A 20,000-nucleotide genomic window follows, 5' to 3' on the forward strand; every position below is an offset into this window, starting at 1 on the left:
AATTCCAGCATCATTAGGAGTACACATGTATGTACTGATTAATATATACCTGGTAATCAGTTTGGCAAGATGATTACAAACCTTTAGAGATTCGAGAAGCCCAGGTAAGATGAGTGGTCGCTTTTGGCCTGTCCACCTAAATGTGACCAGTACCCTCTAACTGCAGATCGCTCTCCCTGTAACCATTCCTGTCTCTGTGCATCCATGGTCAGGCACTATCGGAAGCGCTCCGCCTCACGGGGCCGCTCCGGCAGCCGCTCCAGGAGCCGGTCCCCCTCTGACAAGAGGAAACGTGAAGACAGACGCTCCAGAAGTCGGGATCGAGACCGGAGACGTGAGAGGTCCCGCAGCAGGGACAAGAGGAGGTCTCGCTCACGGGACAGGAAGCGCCAAAGGTATGACTTCCTAATCGCAGCCAAAGGGATAGAAATGCCTGTCACCTGGACATTGATGTCCTTCCGCTGTGACGAGTTTGCTGTTGTTCGGGATGGATTTTACCGTGTTTAATGATTTTGGTGATTAAGTGGTTTCTAGCTGCTGGTGCTGGCGTTTGTAAGCTCTTAGAGTCTTGATGGTTGTTGGATTCCTTTGACAACCTGTTCCTCAATAGCAGCTAAAATTACACTGTGATCACGTCCTAAATAAATACAGTTTTGTTCCATGGCAGACGTTCAAGAAGCAGAGAAAGGGAACGGAGCCGAGAGAGGAGAAGATCCCGGAGCCGAGAGAGGAGGCGTTCCAGAAGCAGGAGCAGAGGCAGACGGTCTCGATCCTCCAGTCCAAGCAAGAACAGGAAAGCAGAAAACAGGTACTTGTGTTCTCTGGTATCATCGTGACAAGGTACCGCAGAACTGTTGGTTGCATGGAGGGAATCGGGCAAGGCTTTGGTTTGTACAACAAGGAGAATATTACGTGAGCGTACTTTTACTGCTTAACATGTGTAGTGCAGTCTGTTGTGAGAACCAGTGTGAATTGGTGGGTTGCAATAGATTTGACATTTCTGGTAGTTAAAAGGAATATTTCCGTGGCATGGAAAGATTCCCAGGGAAGCAGTGTGCTTTGGAAGGTATTTGCAAGCATAAACCAGTACAGAGTGTTGAGAGTCCTGTTTCTATCCAGCACATGTGTATCCTGCCCCTGAGAAAAGCTGTAATGTTCTCACAACTCTGATCTTACCTTTCAGGTCAAGATCTAAAGAAAAGACAGAAGGTGTGGAAGTTTCCAAAGAAAAGAAGAAAGACAAAGATGACAAAGAAGAAGAGAAGGATAAAGATGCAACCCCAAATACTGTGGCCACTGAGGTAGAAGCTTTTGACACTTTCAAATTTAGAACATTAGAATTTACGCGAGGAATTAAGTTAGCCAGAGATTAGTGCATTAATGAAAGAAAACCTGTTCTTAGAGCTGGGCAAAAATCCCCACTGAGAGAGCATTCTCCAGTAACAGACTCCTGTCACGGGGTGTGCTTCTGGTTCTTGCAGAAGAAACATTCTTCTCAGTTCAAGATTTCAAACCTCTTAGACTATGAACCCCAGACAAGCCTAAAGGATCTCTCATGTGTCACAGATTAGGTGTCAACAGAAGAGCTGAACATTTTCTTGTCCTCTGGACCCAGGCAGGAATCAAAGAGCAAAGGGAGAGGGAAGCTCACTTTGCCTTATTCCATGGTGTGAAAAGTTGTGCCTAGATGAAGGATTCCCAAACCAGCAGTTTCAGCTGACTCTTCTAAAGCAGCACATTGTTACTGACCCTCCTTCGTTAGTAGCCATTGCATGGTCAGTGAGGGCTCCCCTGGCATAAACCACTCACAGGCTTTTGTACGAGAAGGATCTTTGGCAGTAGAGGGTAACAGGATAATTCTTCAGCCTTTTCTCAATCAGGGACTACAATGGCTTGAAACTCATTGGTCTGAGTCACAGTATTTTTTCCGAGTAAATACAGGAGAGTTTAATTTGCTGTTATCTTAAAAATTATGTAGCAGCTGCTATCATGAAGAACAAAATAGCTAACTGCATTTCTTGAGCATGTTATAGCTGATGTTAGTGCTTTTCATCTACTTCTGTTGTGGTGAGTTGGGGGATGTCCAGTCCACGCTCACACAGTGGTTGTGTTTGTTTGAAGAAGCACAGACTAAAGCCAGTGGACATGAATTTTCACTGTTTGTTGGGTTTTATCATAGAATTTTGATCAGAACAAACTAGAAGAAGAGATGAGAAAACGAAAAGAGAGAGTGGAGAAATGGAGGGAAGAGCAGCGCAAGAAGGCGATGGAAAACATCGGAGAGCTGAAAAAGGAAATTGAAGAGATGAAACAGGGGAAAAAATGGAGTTTAGAAGATGATGATGGTATTTAACTTTTCCTATATAACAGTTAAAATACTTCTCTTGCTAGAATTACATTATCTGTAGAGCATTTAATTACTTTTCAGAACTGTAAAATAGCAAAGCCTAAACCTGGTCATGGCTTCAGATGGTTTAAGTTATAATTGAGATTAACAAACCATGGAGATTTATATGAGGAAAAATGGTACAGTAATAAAACTGGACTGTAGTTATTTGGGTACAGTAATAATTTAACACATGTGAGCACTTTCCTCTTCCCCTGTTTTATTCCCATCTTTCTTGTTCGTATTAGATGATGAGGAGGAAACTGCAGAAGGAGAAAAAGAAGGCAACGAGGTTGAAGATGAAGAGTTAGATCCTTTGGATGCTTACATGGAAGAAGTAAAAGAAGAGGTCAAGAAGTTCAATATGAGAAGCGTGAAAGGTGGAGGTGGGAGCGAAAAGGTAAAACCATTTATTAAACATTGGTGTTTTAATGTCACAATGGCTTTGGAAGAAGAGGGGGGAAATACAAAAAGGCAAGAAGTCAGTTACAGGCACTTAATGCCTCTTTGGCTTAGCTTTAATTTCCTGGTGTTTTTATCAAGCTCAGAGTATCAGGGATTAGTCTGATGACATTTCACTGAAGGAAGTGGAAAAAAGCCCCAAACTCATAATGCATTCAGCAGTACAGATGCTCTGTGTGTTTTATGCACTATGGGGTTTGCTGTATGTGATAGCACAATAATTCTTACTAACTGTTCTTACAGAAATCCGGACCAACTGTTACCAAGGTAGTAACTGTGGTGACAACCAAAAAGGCAGCTGCAGAGTCAGAAAAGAAGAAAGGGGAGCTCATGGAGAACGACCAAGATGCAATGGAGGTAAAGGAAGTGTCTTGTATTTCTACTAAGGGAATGTGCTTCTTGTAAGAGACATGAGAATGGGGGCGGTCCTGGGATTTATTCATCTCTTAGGAGATAAATAATTAGTTACTTAATTTGCAGAACCACAGTCACAAGATTTTCAATCTTGCAGTTTCTTGTTCCTTGTCCTGTTGTTACGGTTTAGGGAACAGTAGAAAGGAGTTTGTTTCTAGGGCTACAAAATGCCATGCCAAGTCATGTGTTCTAGTAGGCAGCGCACTCAGCCAAATATATGAGCATTTTCTGTTACAGTGGCTGTAAATAACAAATGTGTTTTAATAGGAAGAGGTGGTACAAGTAGTTAAATATAAACCACCCTCTCTGGGTGTGGGTTCAATGAGCTGGCTGCTAGTTAGTATTCATAAAGTCATGAAAGTGATACAGAACATGGTGAAGGTTGAGGTTTGGGAGGAACATGGAGGAAATGGGTGGAAGAATAGTCGTGACTCAAAGTGAGAGCAGGTTTTCAGCATGTGGTCTAAAAGAGTGAGGAGTAACTTGCTTCTGAGTAAAGTTCCTCCATAAATGAAAAACCAGAGCCTCTCGAATACCATTCATCCTGATTTTCATACTAATAATTTGCACAGTATTCCTCAGAAGAGGAGGAAGTTGATCTTCAGACTGCCCTGACTGGCTATCAGACCAAGCAGAGGAAGCTGCTAGAACCAGTGGATCATGGCAAGATCGAATATGAACCTTTCAGGAAAAACTTCTATGTTGAAGTACCAGAACTAGCTAAAATGACTCAAGAAGGTAAGGACAAATCTGACCAGAAGACCTTGGGTCTCGTTAAAGAATGACAGGTTTTGATGTGTGAAAAAACAGCAAATTCTTTTGGAATAGAAGAGCATTTGGAGCAACTTTGTATAGAAAAACACTGAATCAGGTCACTGTTATGGATAACTTCATGTAGTTATAGACGAGGCTTTGACTGAAAAAGTTACCCGAGTCCTTTCCACCCGCCTCCTGTATTTTTGTGTAACAACTAAAAGCTGTTTTTCTGGTGGTGATTAAATTAGTATTTGAAGAGTATCTTTATCAAGGAAATAGAGAAATGTCAAGTTTGACTCTGTTGTAATGCAAACTCTGTTTCAGAGGTGAATGTGTACAGGCTGGAGCTGGAGGGGATTACAGTCAAGGGAAAAGGCTGCCCCAAGCCAATAAAAACCTGGGTACAGTGTGGTATTTCCATGAAGATTCTCACTGCCCTCAAAAAGTAAGCAAGCACTTTATGAACTATATCATCCTTTGCTCACTGTGTTCTATAATACATGTACGAGAAAAACCTTTTTCTTTGTCACATAATGCAACAAACACATCCATGTCTGTAGATGTTATATACAACTGAGTGTTCATTGCTCTGTGTTGAACTGCTGTTATGAACTATTCCTTCTGCCATTTGTATCATGCTTTTGCTGCTCATTTTTAAGCTGTATTTTTTGAATGGCACTGATATGTTCATGTAAATATGAATATGCAAAGGTTTTTTTTAGCTTAACTTTACGATTCACATCTGTCAAATCCTATTTTGTTCTTGAAATATCTTCTGGTTTTCCTTTCTTCAAGGCATGGCTATGAAAAGCCCACTCCCATTCAGACCCAGGCTATCCCTGCAATTATGAACGGCCGTGATTTGATCGGCATTGCTAAAACAGGAAGTGGGAAAACTATTGCTTTTCTGTTACCCATGTTCAGACACATTATGGATCAGAGAGCGTTAGAAGAAGGAGAAGGTCCCATAGGTACACAGCTTTGATTTTCATAATGGCTACTTCAATAACTGAAAACTCAAGTATATGCTTTAGAAGGGTCTTCAATTTTTCTCTTGGCTACAGGGAGGAATATTTACTTACTAATGTCCATTAATGAGTGTCTTTTTTTAATTGAATTAATGATCACCATGATATTTAATGTTATTTGTGATCTGGGCTGTCTGATGCTGTTGCAAGAGCACTTGGTATATCTGGGAGATCTTACTGCTTTGATTTGGAGACTTTGAGCAGATTTTCCCCCCCGCCCCATACTGTGAATTATGTGTGGGGTTTTTTAATGTAATTTCAAGAAAAATGTACGTAAGTTGCTGTAAACATCATTACAAAAGAATAACTTCTATTATATAAATAACATCTCTCATTACAATGGCTGATGAAGATACTGTGCTTTTCAGCTGTCATCATGACACCTACTCGTGAGTTGGCTTTGCAGATCACCAAGGAGTGCAAGAAATTCTCCAAGACACTTGGGCTTCGAGTTGTCTGTGTTTATGGAGGGACAGGAATCAGCGAACAGGTATCCAAAAACCACACCTTACTTGTCACACAACTCCTGAACCTTAATGTTACTTTTGCAGGGAATTTACTTTCTTTCTCTCTCCCACAAACCCAGTACGTTTGTGTAACCTTCAGTATGTATCTTCTCTGTATGAGTGGAGTAATGCAGAAGCTTAAGCATTTGCACATGAAATAGCCTTAAACATTCTGATCTTCTTGAAAATCCTGAAAAGTATGAGTTGTCCTCCAGCTTAGGTTGTTGGAGGTTACTCTTTTGGGAAGCAGTTTTCCAAAGACTTAAAGAAACTGCTATGTAAAATCTTCACATAAACAGTTCACATTAGAGACCAGCTGCATTGCAGTGCATGTTGTTAGCGTGGAGAAGAGAAGGCTCCTGAAGGGGACACCTTAGAGCAGCTCCAGTGCCTAAAGGGGCTCCAGGAAACCTGGAGAGGGGCTTTGGACAAGGGCAATGGCTTTAACCCGCCAGAGGGGAGATTGAGATGAGCTCTGAGGCAGAAGCTCTTCCCTGTGAGGGTGCTGAGGTGCTGGCACAGGGTGCCCAGAGAAGCTGTGGCTGCCCCATCCCTGGCAGTGTTCAAGGCCAGGTTGGACACCGGGGCTTGGAGCAACCTGCTCTAGTGGAAGGTGTCCCTGCCCGTGGCAGGGGTTGGAGCTGGAGGAGCTTTAAGGTCTTTTCCAACCCAAACCAGTCTAGGATTCTGTAATACATGTATTTGAAAAAACACAAAGCAAACCCCCTCTCTAATAGTTTGTTCACTGTGTTTTAAAATCAGATTGCTGAACTCAAAAGAGGTGCTGAAATAATTGTTTGCACACCTGGGCGTATGATTGACATGTTAGCAGCTAACAATGGTGAGTAGAAAACCTTTTCCTATGGAGAGTTTTTTATATTTGTTGTGTAATTCTAACAAATTCAAAGATCATGTATTTTGATAAATGGTCTTATGGAATTTTCTTATATCTCTTCAGGCTGCACTATCTTGCTATTGAGAATGTATAGCAGTAATAATAGGTTAAATCAAATATTGGTTTGACTGTTTTGGGGAGGACAGGAAATACAACATTCTTGAGTTTCAGAGAATGTTTCTCATTGTTAAACTTAAGATGTGCTGGTCCAAATTCTTTAACTTCAAGTCATGTAGATAAAGGTTATATAGAGTTGCTTATTTTATCTGCCCATTGATCCTTTATTATTGTTAGTGTAGCTCAGCAGTTACCCACTTGTACCTAAGAGCCTCTGACTCTGCCTTTATCTGTTGGTTTTAAAAACCAAAGAAGCCCTCCCTAAATAACTATTCAAAAGTAAAAGACTGACCTTATATCAAATATTCAGATTGATTCAACTGAGCCACTGCAGCTTTAAGAGGTTTTGTCCTAGTGTAACCATTGCATGCTTATTAGATAAAGTTTTATTATTAAATTATTCCACATCAAAACCTCTACTAAACTGTTGACATTATTTAACTTCTGTGGAAAAAGTACCTTCAAGACATATAGAACTGGGCTTCCAAGACTTAAATCGTCAAAGGTAGGTACATTAATGCTGTTCCCAAGTAATTTTACAAAGTTATTATTTGGGGATGAAAGTGTTAAGATGTTAAATAGATACGTAGATTTAAAGAAATACCTATTTTGTACCTTAAGGCTGAATTCGATATCTTAAAAAATGCAGCGCTAAATCTCTCCCAAGTAATTTGAGGATTCAGCTCCAATTTGCTGAAGCTGAAAGGACCAAATTCTGCTGTAGTTTGATAGGCACATGTCTGAGTGGTACTTGTAGGAAGTGTGAGAAATCTGTTCCATTCTGAGAGCATTTGACAGTGGCGCTCCACAGCTCTTTGGAGCTGAATGTGTTCACATGTTTATATCATTTGAGGATATGATTCTTAAATCCTTCGGTTAAATCCTCCTCCTGAAAGGGAATCTCTTGGCCATTTGTTTGGGAAGGGTGTTAATTATCCTGTCCATCAGAATCTCTAAATGTTCACAGATACACAACTGACTTTGTTTCCAGCTGTCCCAGAGTTTGGGGTGGTCCTTAAATTTAGTCGTGTTACTGGGTAGGTTTCAATCTTTATATATTCACTTTGAAAAGACTGCTTACTCTGTTTTATGCCTATTACTAGCAGTTAGCTTAGAACTGGTATGATTATCCTCAACTAGTTATCTCTAGCTCCAAGGAAGCGTTACAGATGATATGTATGAGAGGAGTTTTTCTGAGGCTGCAGCAGTTAGCACTGGGCTTTGCCTTCCACACATGCGCTGTAATCTCTAATATGTTTTTTTCTAGGTGTCGCTGTCAGATAATGGCTGATGTGGCTCCTTGCTTCATCTCAGTCTTAGTTTTATGATGTGTTTTGGCGAGGGCACTTTTCTGAGTTTTACAGGTTCTTCTGGCCCTATGATGGTATGCAAGAGAAGAGTTTGACAAACTAAAAGGGCCTTGTGCATACTTACACGTTTCCCACAATGTATTCCTGATTAAAATGAGAACATGAAAATTCACATTTAGTGAATTTTTTAAAGCAATAAATTAATGTCTTTGTTAGAAGATAGTGAGACTGTAAAACATTTAAAAAGTTATTCCTGAGGGGAAACTTGATTTCCGTTTGATTTTGTTTCCCATGTGTTTTTTCCTCTCCTTTCACAGGCCGGGTGACGAATCTCCGTCGAGTCACATATGTTGTACTTGATGAAGCAGACAGAATGTTTGACATGGGTTTTGAGCCTCAGGTAATTAATGACATGAGTGATATTGTCACAAGATGTTCTTTGCCACTCTGCAGGATTTTGCAGTGCTTTGCTACTATTACACTGCCAAGGAGCGTTCAAGATGATGTGCTATGTATGGACAACAGTTTAAACTGACTCTTTAATTTCTCTACTCTCTCTAATGCTTTGTTTTCAGTAATTCCTTATGTAGACTTGCAATTTTTTTTACACACTTGTTTTGGCTACTTTTGGCCATCTTGTAGTCCAATGTAATGCTCTGATGCTAGTGTCATAGTAGTAGTTGTAGCCTGCTTATACTTCCTAATGTCTCCTGGTAAAGTCGTACAGAAAACAGGAACAAAATGTTGGAAGCGTTAGTGACACATTTCTTGCTGGCAGCTTTGGACGTCCAGGACTCTTCCAGTTGTCATCAGGTTGTATTGTCCCCCAAAACTAGGAACATTCCTATATTTCATCTCTTGAGCTGTAGGGTTGCTGCATGTCTTAAGGTTTCTGCTGGGCTGTTGTCAGGTTGCATATTGCCACTCAACTTCCTTTCTCATCCAGCAAGTTTTGCCTGTCTTCCAATGCCAGCACCTAGGTCCCAAGAGGAAATCCGGGAAGAAATGTTTTGTAGTCTGTGTAGTGCAGATACCACCTGACTTCAAAGCTGCAGCTCTGTCTGTGTATGAAGTTCAACTACAGCACTAACAGGGCATCTTCTCTTAACCCAGGTTATGCGCATTGTAGACAACGTCAGGCCTGACCGTCAGACTGTCATGTTCTCTGCTACTTTTCCCAGAGCTATGGAGGCACTAGCTCGGAGAATCCTCAGTAAACCTATAGAAGTGCAGGTTGGAGGCAGAAGTGTTGTCTGTTCTGATGTGGAGCAACATGTTGTGAGTATCACGCATCTGCCTCGCTTACCTGCTCATTTGCTTGCAAGATACTCCTGGCAAGATTGAATATAGCCACAAAGCTATATTCAGAACACCAATATAGCCACAAAACTTCTACTTTTAGAAGATGAGACCTTACTAAATGTGAACTCAGAACAAACTAACACCTCAATCTGCAAATGCAATGTGATCACTCTTTTTTTGTTTTCACCTTATGCCACTGAGCTGAACAGCACTTTGGCCCCTGACTTGGAAACAGCCTGGAAAAGTCATGTCCTATGCCTCATTTTTATGTGTGTGCACCCTGATTATCTTTAGTGACTGAAGATCTGATTTACACTCTTCCTACTTCGGTATGTCTTTTTCCAGATTGTCATAGAAGAGGAGAACAAGTTTTTGAAGTTACTGGAGCTCCTGGGACACTATCAGGAGAAAGGATCGGTGATCATCTTTGTAGATAAACAAGAACATGCTGATGGGTTGTTGAAAGATTTAATGAGAGCCTCTTACCCTTGCTTGTCTCTTCATGGAGGTAATCTGCAATCTTAGAGTTTACATTAACAACTCCAAACTAGAATATTGTATTTAGTAGTTACAAAGAGAGGCTACTTAGTTCCTGTATAGTACCAACTGTTATTTCGTCCTAAGCAAGTTTTGCTTTAAAGGTGGGAGGTTTGTTTCTTGATTTGAAGTAGACAGGATAGTTTTCTGTAATTACTCTTTATTGTTCCCTGTGAGATGTCATCAGATGCCAAATCTTGTTTCTGTGCAACAGAGTTGTTACGGAGAGTTAACACCTCCCAGGGAATATTACTAACTACTTGCTATTGTAGAGTAGTGAATGCCATTGGGGGATATTATATGATTTTATTTGGGATTGCATAATAATAGCAGCTGTTGTTCCACTTTTCTTCCATCGAGTAGTAATAGAATGGAAGTAGCTTAGTAGCAAGAAGAGGAAATTTCTTTTAGAACATTGTCCATCCCAGAATGTTTTAAAACTTTGTATATATAATGCTCTTAAAAATGCAGTAACCAGTAAGTACAAACCACTGTTCATTTAGTGGAAGAAGGAAAAATACTCTTTGTTCTTCTGAGACTTCTGTTGCCTTTAGAGAACAGGCAAAGCCTCCAGACGAGCTCTTAGTTGAATATAACAAGTCAAATAGAAAATCATATTAAAGAAACTTTGAGGATCTTGGTATGGGTAAACAGCTTTTTGTAGTAGAAAAACGTAATGGTTTTGTTATTCTGGATAATAGAGTAAGATTTATAATTCTGGCTGACATACTTTGCCTGTAAAAGCGTGAATGTGGTGAATTTTATTTGCTTAGCTTTTGCTTGTTGGAAGTTGGTGTTTGGTTCTTTGGCACAAAGCAGAGCTTGGTAATGAGCTGTTTGGTTTCTGGCAGGCATTGATCAGTATGACAGGGACAGCATCATTAATGATTTCAAGAATGGAACTTGTAAACTTCTGGTGGCCACATCTGTAGCAGCGAGGGGTTTGGATGTGAAACAGTTGATGCTGGTGGTCAATTACAGCTGTCCCAACCATTATGAAGACTATGTGCACCGAGCAGGAAGAACTGGACGAGCTGGCAATAAAGTATGTATCATCATTTGTCTGGTTTGGTTCTACTGAAGGTTTGTCCTTATTTATTGCTTGATCAAGGTGTTTCCAAGGGATAGCTACAGAGGGAGTAGTTGACATTATTGGTGGGAAGAGGGGTTTCCTTTAGGATGCATTTGAGTGACCGTGTGTAAGATACATTCTGTATTTCAGCACTATAGAAGTTGGAACTGACACGTTGCTCTGATGTTTGAATGTTCTTTTAACCCCCATCTGTTGGCTGAAAGTTTGGGCGTTTTTCACTGCTGGAAATGTGCCCGACTGAATTTGTCAGATATTTTTTTTCCAAACTTTTAACCATGACAAGATTGAAAGGAAAAACTTAGGTTTCTACCCTCTGTGGTTGATTACCTCAGTATCAGCTTTCTGGGAAGTCACATTATTCATTCTACCTTCCTGATAACAGTTTAAGCAGGAATATCATGGCTGCTTTATTGACCAGGGCAGCAGCATCTGTGCCAGGGTGCTTCCATAAATTTAGAGATAACGTGTGTTTAGGATCTTTCTTTATTATCTTTTAAATTCACTTTGACCAGGGGTATGCGTATACGTTCATTACTGAGGATCAGGCACGGTATGCTGGTGATATCATTAAGGCTTTGGAACTGTCTGGGAATCCAATTCCTACTGATTTGGAGAAGCTCTGGGCTGACTTCAAAGACCAACAGAAGGCTGTAAGTAATTCTGTGGTGGGCTTTGGGCTGAGTTTAGTGCGTGTGAACGTGGGTGTAGTTGTGCAGTGTATATACATAGGTTATCTCCCTGACATCACTGAGCCCACATATGTATGCGTCCATAAGTGTGGAAGTGTTTTGGGGATTGGGAGCTTGAACGTCATTTACAGGACTGTTCTTGAGAGTTTGAATTTTATCATCTGGCATGTGGTAGGGAAACACCTATTGTATAAGGGGCACGTTGGCTGTTATCAAAATCCACACAAAAGGTGATGAAGTTCTTTCACAGAATTTGTATTATTATTTCTAGAGCTGTCGCCATCAGAGGATCTTGCTCATGCTGAGAAGAGTGACTTCGGAGTTTTTCCGATATAAAAACTGGAGGGTTCTTTTTCACTGTACTCAAAAAGCATTTAAATGTGTACTTACAGAAAACCCCAACAGTGATTGTTCCTATCAACTGAATTAACAGCTTTTTTCTCATACTTCATTGTAAAATACCAGTTGTAAATTTGCAGAGCTTTCTAAGTGTGCTGGGATTTGCTTTTTAAAATCAATAATCTAAAATAAAATTTAAAATAAGTATTTTTTCTACTTTTATAGTTATTTTCTGACTGTCAAAATTGGGATTTGAAACTTCCAAGTATGAAAATGCATGGTTTTATTTCCAGGAGGGAAAGCTGATTAAAAAAAGCAGTGGATTCTCTGGCAAAGGTTTTAAGTTTGATGAAACGGAACAGGCTTTGGCTAATGAAAGGAAGAAGCTACAAAAAGCAGCTCTTGGCTTGCAAGACTCAGATGATGAAGATACAGCTGTCGATGTAAGCACCTGAAAATAAGATTTAAGTTGCTTAAAGATTTCCAATGCATTTGTTTTTCCCCAGTAGGTTACATGGCACATTGCAGAATACATGGATTTGTGTTACTCCGTGTCCTATGCTACTGACTTAGTTAAATTCCATGAGTAGATCTGGATGTATTCTTTGATATAAAGCATAAATAGCTTTGAAAATCAAGATCTGTAACGGTCTTGAAAGTCTCTTTCTGGCTTACTTGTACTTTATACTTAATATGTGTGGTTATGTAAATGTCACATAAATTCTTTTCTTTATAATACTATTCTTGTGTAAATGAAATAGAACGATTGCTCTCAGTTACAGTCATCTATTTTACTTGCAGTGTTTTAAAGAAATTCAGAGTAGCCTTTTTTATGTCTAAATCCTTATATTCATTTCTTAGTGTTTGTTAGACTCCTGTTTTATGACCCTGGGAGTAAACATTGTGCTCAAGCTTTCTCCTGATTAGTAAATCATCTGTTCCTTTTGCTGAATTGTGGTTCTGAGCCAGCTTCTACCATTTATATGAGATTAATTTCTTTCAAAGTGTATAAACTAAATGCACCTTTGTGTTTTCTTCAGGATGGCGAGATTATCTAACGGTAACTGCAGGGATCTCATAATTGTTATTTTCTTTAGATTGATGAACAAATTGAAAGCATGTTCAATTCAAAGAAAAGAGTAAAGGACATGGCAGCACCAGGAACATCAAATGCTCCTACCCCATCCGCTGGAAATGCAGAGAAATTGGAAATTGCTAAAAGACTGGCTTTGAGAATCAATGCTCAGAAGAATCTTGGAGCAGAGGCACAAGTATTGGTTCCCTTCCACTTCAAGGTCAGTTGTTGTTGTTGCTGCTGTTCAATTCTTTGTTCTGTGGCTGCCATTTCAGTTGGTGTTTCTGCACACCACTACCACTATTACTTTATTTAGCTCATCTGTGCTTTGCTAATTCCAGTTACAAGCTGTAGGATTTGTAGTTGAGCTAGTATGATCGTAAGATTTAATACAGAACTGGAAATGCTTTGTCTGCCCTGGCAAAGGGTTAATTCATTACTGATACATTTACACAATCGGTTTTTGTCAGCTTCAGCAGAGTTGCAGAACATCTTTCTCCAAAGCATGGGATGCACAAATCCGTTTAGATTTAGGTTAATGTGGTCTGGAACATCCAAAGGTATTTTGAGCTCAGGATACAAAAGACCAGTAAGATCTTTTCTATGCAGGTGTTAGGGGACTTACTGAGAAGGGAAAGAGAATTTTGGAGATTATATTTGTTACGTGGACAATTATATTACATAGAAAGCTTTACTGAAAGTCTTGTTGGTTTATATAGGACTTCCTTAAGCTATCTTGTTCCCAGCATGCACCTGGTTTTTTACAGGATGTGATGCAGCAGGCTACAAACGCTATCCTGAGAGGAGGCACAATTCAAGCTCCTACTGTATCTGCCAAGACCATTGCAGAGCAACTGGCTGAAAAAATCAATGCTAAGCTCAATTACGTACCCATAGAGAAGCAGGAGGAGGAGAAACAGGATGGAGGACAAAATGAATCCTTCAAGAGATACGAAGAAGAATTAGAGATCAATGACTTCCCACAGGCAAGTAACCACTTTGTTCCATTCCAGTGTAAGTGACGGTTATTTAACAAAGGCTATCTTTAGAGCTTAGACTATGATTGTGCCAATACACTATCTGGTCTCTATTTCTTATCATACCTAATTGAAATTACTGCATTATCTGTGGTCACTTCCTGGCACAATGCTTTGGACATGTTCCAGAGACTATCAGAAAAACTCGTGTTTCTTATCAAACAGAAAGCTTTCCAATGACTTCTCTTGCATCGAAATCTTCGTCATTATTTAGCTTTTTATTTCAAAGGCCATACTACTATGAGTGACACTGCTCTTTGGTTTTTTAATGACCTGTGTATTTTTGCCAATCAGAATATTGCTGCTCTGGTCTACCTCATTTGTTATTTTGACCGTTTGTGTTCCACATTATCAAGCACAAATTCATCACTGAGAATCATCACTGTCCCTGGGAAATCTTTAGAAGGAGAGGGACTCCTCTTGCACTGTAGGCATGTGTAACAGTGAATGCAGTGTGCAGATCAGAGATGACAGAGGTAAAGAAAGATAAAATCAGTGCCTAAAGCAAGAAGTCAGCTGCCTGTGTAAGCTGGTTTTTAGAGAGGTACTATGCAACCATTCAATACCATCACAGTGTAAGTTGCACATAGGGCAGCCTCTTGGCGATGGGTGAGTCACTTTATGATGGGTGTTGATAAAGTACCTCTTACAGAGAGAATATGTAACAGGCACAGTTTGGATCCAGGGAAAAACAACTTGCCTTTAGAGGCCGTATTCCAAAGCTGGCTTCTGAAAAAGCACTGGTTTAAGGCAGGATACATAGGATGTTTGCTCAGCCTACCACAACTGTGAAACCAAATGGGGGCTGGAGGGGATCATTCTTCCTGTCAGAAATAGCTTTGCCTTCACGCCAAGGCAGTGTGAGCTTCTCCAGGCTCATCGTAAGTCCTGTAACTTGGAATGCCAGAGCTCACCATGACAAAAAATTGTCTCCATCTACACGTAATACTTTCTAGTAATTGTCTAAATTAATGGGATGCATTTATAAGGAAGTATTTTTGAGGGTATTTTAGAGATTTGGGACAATTTTTACAGGGTTCTGAAAAACAACTGGCAGTGTTTATTCCTTAGGCTTTATTTATGGAGGTTTTAAGGTTTACTTATTTGTGTCTTTACCCAGTGAACTGGGTAGAAATAAATGGCATTTATTTTGTTAAAGGGATGTACTTGCAGCCATTAACAGTATCTGTTTGCCCTTGAAGTCTATTCCTGTACAAAAAGTGCTAAATAAAACATTCGAGTGCTGTTTCAGAAAATCACATGGAAAAAACACAGGTTTTAAACTTCAGTGTAGCCAAGTGGAAGGTCTTTAGAGTTCTTGCTTCAATAGTACTACGCATCCCTTCTCTTTTCTCCTCCTTCTATAACTTTATCTTGCTGACACAAGATGCAGATCTTTTTAAATATATCTGCATAAAAATAAGTGGCTGAAATTTCAGTCTGTGTGCTGTGACTGACTGCTACAGCACAGTGCTCCTCTTTGTCTAAAATGTCAACTGTGTGATGCCCTTCTCCATGTTGATCCTCCCATATCCTTTACCTTGCAGACTGCCAGGTGGAAAGTTACCTCCAAAGAGGCGCTGCAGAGAATCAGTGAATATTCTGAAGCTGCTATTACAATCAGAGGAACTTACTTCCCTCCAGGCAAAGAACCCAAGGAAGGAGAACGAAAGATTTATTTGGCTATAGAGAGTATGTATTCTTTCCATAAATACATTGTCACTAAAGATAGGAGTCTAGTTTTGTCATTAGACATGGAGTCACTGTAGTCATAGTGTCTGGGTGCTCAGACCCACTGTAGTTACTTTGCAGTTACTGAAGAAACACTCTGTATCTGAATATGCTTTTTCAAATGATATGTGGAGATCACAGAGATGCTTCTCCTCAGGGTAAGCACGAAGATGTCTTTGCCAGTGTGAAATAAGGAAGAAAATAGAATTGTGTGGGTTTTGGCTGTTAAAGGTATAGGGAATTACATCAATTGCAATGAAAACCTTTCAAGTCTTACTGTGGTTGAGTAGAGCATAAACCTCTCATCCAGGGTATTTTTGAATAGTGTAATTTATGACTTGTTTAAGTATCTTCCTTAGGACACAGCTTGGCTGTCTCAGTCTGTTCTGTACCCCAGTGTTCTTCAGCAAATGGTTGAAGATACTCAGCAAGCTTTAAAGCTTTACAATGTTTCTGAAAATGGGCACAGTGGTTATTCTGTAGGCTTCACATACAGAAAATGTTTAACCTACTTTTTTGTCTTCAGGTGCCAACGAACTGGCTGTACAGAAAGCAAAGGCAGAAATCACACGACTTATAAAAGAGGAGCTCATCAGATTGGTGAGTGAAATACCCAGAATTCAGAGGGAAAGTGCCTTAATTTATGCTTTATAAGATCAATTTCTACAAATGTTGGCACTCTGGCTTACACTGTTATTAACATCAGGGCCTTGGACCTATAGATCTCAAAAAGACTGTTTCACTGAACAGCTTAGGAAGTATATTGCTGTGCTCAGTCAGCCAACCACACAGCTGTTATCCAGCCAGCAGATGGAGATAACACATTAACAGAGCTTTTTGAGTGAAGACCCCTCAGAGTTAGGCCCTAGTAGATTTCCTCATTTCAGCACCATCAGGCAGGGGAGAGGAGAATTTCCCCCCTCATTTTAATACTTTATATGCACTGAGGGATGTGTTTGCAACAGCTTTACAGTGTACCCAGCTAATAATGGCTGTGTTCAAAGTACTCCTTTTTCAAATGAGCTACCATCTTGAGAAATCACATTCTCAGCTTTCTCTAGGCTAACGTTCAGTGCTACTACACGGTACAGTGTCTTTGGCTTTTTCTCTTTAAGTAGCCGTTGAGATCAGCACTGTAGCCATTGAGTTCCACTGGTCCTGCTGAGCCGTTATTGAGAGTTTTGTTTCTTATGCAAAGTCCTTGCCCTCCCCAAAAAAATGTTTTCCATAGGAAGATTTCTAAGGAACTGCTTATTTACACGGAATGTGGATCTATTAGTGGGGCTTTATTGCAATTCCTTTCTCCATTTGCACTTGTAACTGTGATTTTGCTCTCCTTTATTTGCAGCAAAATTCGTACCAACCAACCAACAAGGGAAGATACAAAGTTCTCTGAGCGTTTGGAGTTACCTGTGTGCCAGTGGCTGGTGCGTGACACTTTGTGGCTTCTGTTGTTTTTGCTGTTTACACTGCTTCTTGTAAATTCAGGACTTTTTTATTTTGTCTTGCGGACATTTTTTAACAGAAAATGGGTATTTGCTGAAACATCCGAATTCTCTCCACTAAAGTTATCAGTCTTAATGCAGAGCAGTTTGGGCAGAGCATGATTTAATTTCAAGGTGCAGTTTATATACTTTTCATCGTAAAGAATATAAAATAAACCAGATTTTGATTTTTCTGACAAACTGTACTGTTCAGTAAATGAAACAACAGTGGGATTTGTGTTGGAAATGGTACCTGCTTCATGTTGTGGGGATGGGTCACACCATACAGTTTATACTGGGAAAATGATACACCACCAGAATAAAGGCAGGATTTTCTCCTGGTCCATAGCATCTCTCTGGCTGGTTCACACACATTCACTCCCTGTACAAACATCCCCCCAAGGTCAGAGAGTCGTGCAGTGATCAGAGAAGAGAATTTTTTCCAGAAATACTTGAGGTCTAGTTTTAAGATCTTCTTATCTTTGACATGTCCCATTTTGTCTTTATCATCCAGGTAACAGAATAACTCTTTGGGGGTTTTGTAAAAGTGAAATGTTTTGTAGTATGAAAATACTTTTCCTGTTTTTTTTCTAAACATCAGAATTATAGGATTTGATTTTTTTTCCTCATTCTCTGACATAGGAATGAAAGCCTGCTTAGTTTAAAAAGAAATTGTCAGGAAAAAAAGGAGGAACCTCTTTTGTAATGATATATGACTTTGTCACTTTTTTATAGTGTTCTTATATATACATTTAATGTGATTTTCCCCCCAGGGTTGTCATCTTTATTACTATTAAGACATGGCTTTAAATAAAAATGAATTATGATATTTATGAGTGAATTCCACAACTATTGACTATCACTGCAGTCAGCAAGCTACTGGGATAGGCAAGACCCTTCTTCTTGAGGTCTCATCCCCATAACCATTAGTATTCATGATGGACACTTACTACTTTTAAGCAATTAACTTTCCTGTCTACTTACGTGGAGCCTAAGTGGCAGCAATTTGAACTGTGTTGTTCTAGCAGCTGGAAGACTTTCAAGATGAGGACTTTCAAAAGGACTTTTGTAGAAAGCTTTTCTTACCTGACACGTTGAGATGTGTCATTTTAAACCAGCTGTGTATACACTGCTTTAACCCTGGTGAAGACAAATCATGCAATCTGCATCATGGCTGTATAAATTCACAACTTCTGTTTCCAAACTTCAGGTAATTTAAATGACTCTTTCTGTTTGCATACAACTGTCTGTTACTTGAATGTCAGTGTATCTTATCTGCAACATAGGAAAGGAATGATTATACCAACTTAACAGTATGCATTTAGGATAAGAACAACCACAATGTAGCACTTGCCTATGTTAATACAGCGAGTAGAACAAAGAGAAGCAGCACACACGGGAACACTTCTCAATTTAAAACAAATCACAAACTAAAGCCCTGTGGTTCCCATTAAATACATCAGGATTCCTTCCCTTGACAACTGGGGTTTGGTGTGTTTCATACAACCTGTTTCTTGAACTGTCTGACTTCTTGACAGCGTGCCCCCAGAAGGGTGACAGATTTGGGTGTATTTAATGAAGAGCATTTTCAAGTTTGAACAGCCTGACACTTCCTTAAAAACCTTGTTTCAAAATGTTCAGATATATATGCTGGTACTTCCTAAAAAAGGCATGAGGGAGACATTCTTGTCACTGCCAGCTTTGCACTGTTGGATTTCAGAGATGCAACAATGTAAAATCTTTAACTTCCTGGGGTTTTTAAATGCAATGTCAATATTCCTATGTTTTTTAAATTCCAGCAAAAATAAAAATACTTTCAATGTGTATTTTTCAGAAACTGTCTTTCTGAATAGCTCATCTGTTTGCTGCACTTACATTGAAGACATGTTATAGGAATGAAAAGTGTTATATTTAGTTCTTTCCAGGGGTATCCATGGATATCGGCGAGATCTTTATAAACATCACAGTTTGGCTGCTTTCCAGGGAATGTGCCCCAGGCAGATTCCTGTTGCCAGTTGTTGGAAGAGCACAGGAATGTTGTATTTCTTCTTTATTATTATTTTTAATACGCATAAGGACAGCTTGTTCTGTTATCTGCCCAAGGTGATGTGCTACCAGCTTTCTAGGTTGCCTGATGCTTTCAGTGCTTGAGTGAACAGCGGTGTGTTGGGTGGATAGGTGATACAGGTGCTGGATCATGAATGAGGTTTAGCTTGTGCTTGTCGCAGTAATGTGGTGGTGGAAGGGGTGATTGCTCTTCTCAGGGAACAGGATGCTGTGTAGGTGAAGGTCTGTGAATCTGGAGGAGGTGGTCATCACTGGCAGTGAAAGGGAGCCCTGTGCCACTGTTTGCCAAGGCAGCCTCCACCACAGCCCGAAGTCCAGCCCCAGCATGTCCACATCAGTTAGGAAGGAAGTTAGTCCATGTTGGGGGAAGGATAAAGCAAGACTCTTGGTCGCAGCTGTGCAGGCAGCCCTCCAGAGACTCAAACAGCAATGTTCCTCACCACGCTGGGAAGGCTAAGGACAATCCCCTCTGCTGCAGTGGTTTGCGTGTCGGAGCTGATGCAGCACATCAAGCTACTCTCTGTGCACATGGGAGAGGGTGAACAGGCAGAGGTTTTGCTCTGTGCCCTAGTCAGGAAAACATGAGAGAAGGACCAAAGCCAATGTTCGGGGGGGGGAGGGGGAAAGAAACCACAGAAAGATGAAAACTGTGCAGTCACAGTTCAGAATTTTATACTACCCCAACCACGCTGCACATCACCAACACCCTTTGTTTTGTTAAATAGGCAGCTTAAGGCCTTCTTTACCTGTTAGTCTTTTATTAAAACCACAA

General features: G+C 40.1%; 1 protein-coding gene across 1 annotated transcript; it reads left to right on the plus strand.

Annotated features, from left to right (window-relative positions):
- Positions 1 to 204: 204 nt before the first annotated feature.
- Positions 205 to 17,358, plus strand: DDX46 (DEAD (Asp-Glu-Ala-Asp) box polypeptide 46). Its single transcript, XM_010012917.1, has 22 exons — positions 205 to 395; positions 668 to 808; positions 1,184 to 1,301; positions 2,180 to 2,345; positions 2,635 to 2,786; positions 3,092 to 3,205; positions 3,835 to 4,000; positions 4,343 to 4,463; positions 4,814 to 4,989; positions 5,415 to 5,536; positions 6,315 to 6,393; positions 8,192 to 8,274; positions 8,988 to 9,152; positions 9,522 to 9,684; positions 10,565 to 10,758; positions 11,319 to 11,456; positions 12,128 to 12,277; positions 12,932 to 13,129; positions 13,677 to 13,895; positions 15,494 to 15,638; positions 16,204 to 16,277; positions 17,026 to 17,358. Exons 1-22 carry the CDS (start codon positions 205 to 207, stop codon positions 17,071 to 17,073), a joined length of 3,123 nt encoding a protein of 1,040 aa, XP_010011219.1. The 3' UTR covers positions 17,074 to 17,358.
- The last annotated feature ends 2,642 nt before the right edge of the window (positions 17,359 to 20,000 follow it).

Source organism: Nestor notabilis, unplaced genomic scaffold (assembly GCF_000696875.1).
Source record: "Nestor notabilis isolate BGI_N333 unplaced genomic scaffold, ASM69687v1 scaffold10604, whole genome shotgun sequence".
NCBI classification, from domain to species: domain Eukaryota; kingdom Metazoa; phylum Chordata; class Aves; order Psittaciformes; family Psittacidae; genus Nestor; species Nestor notabilis.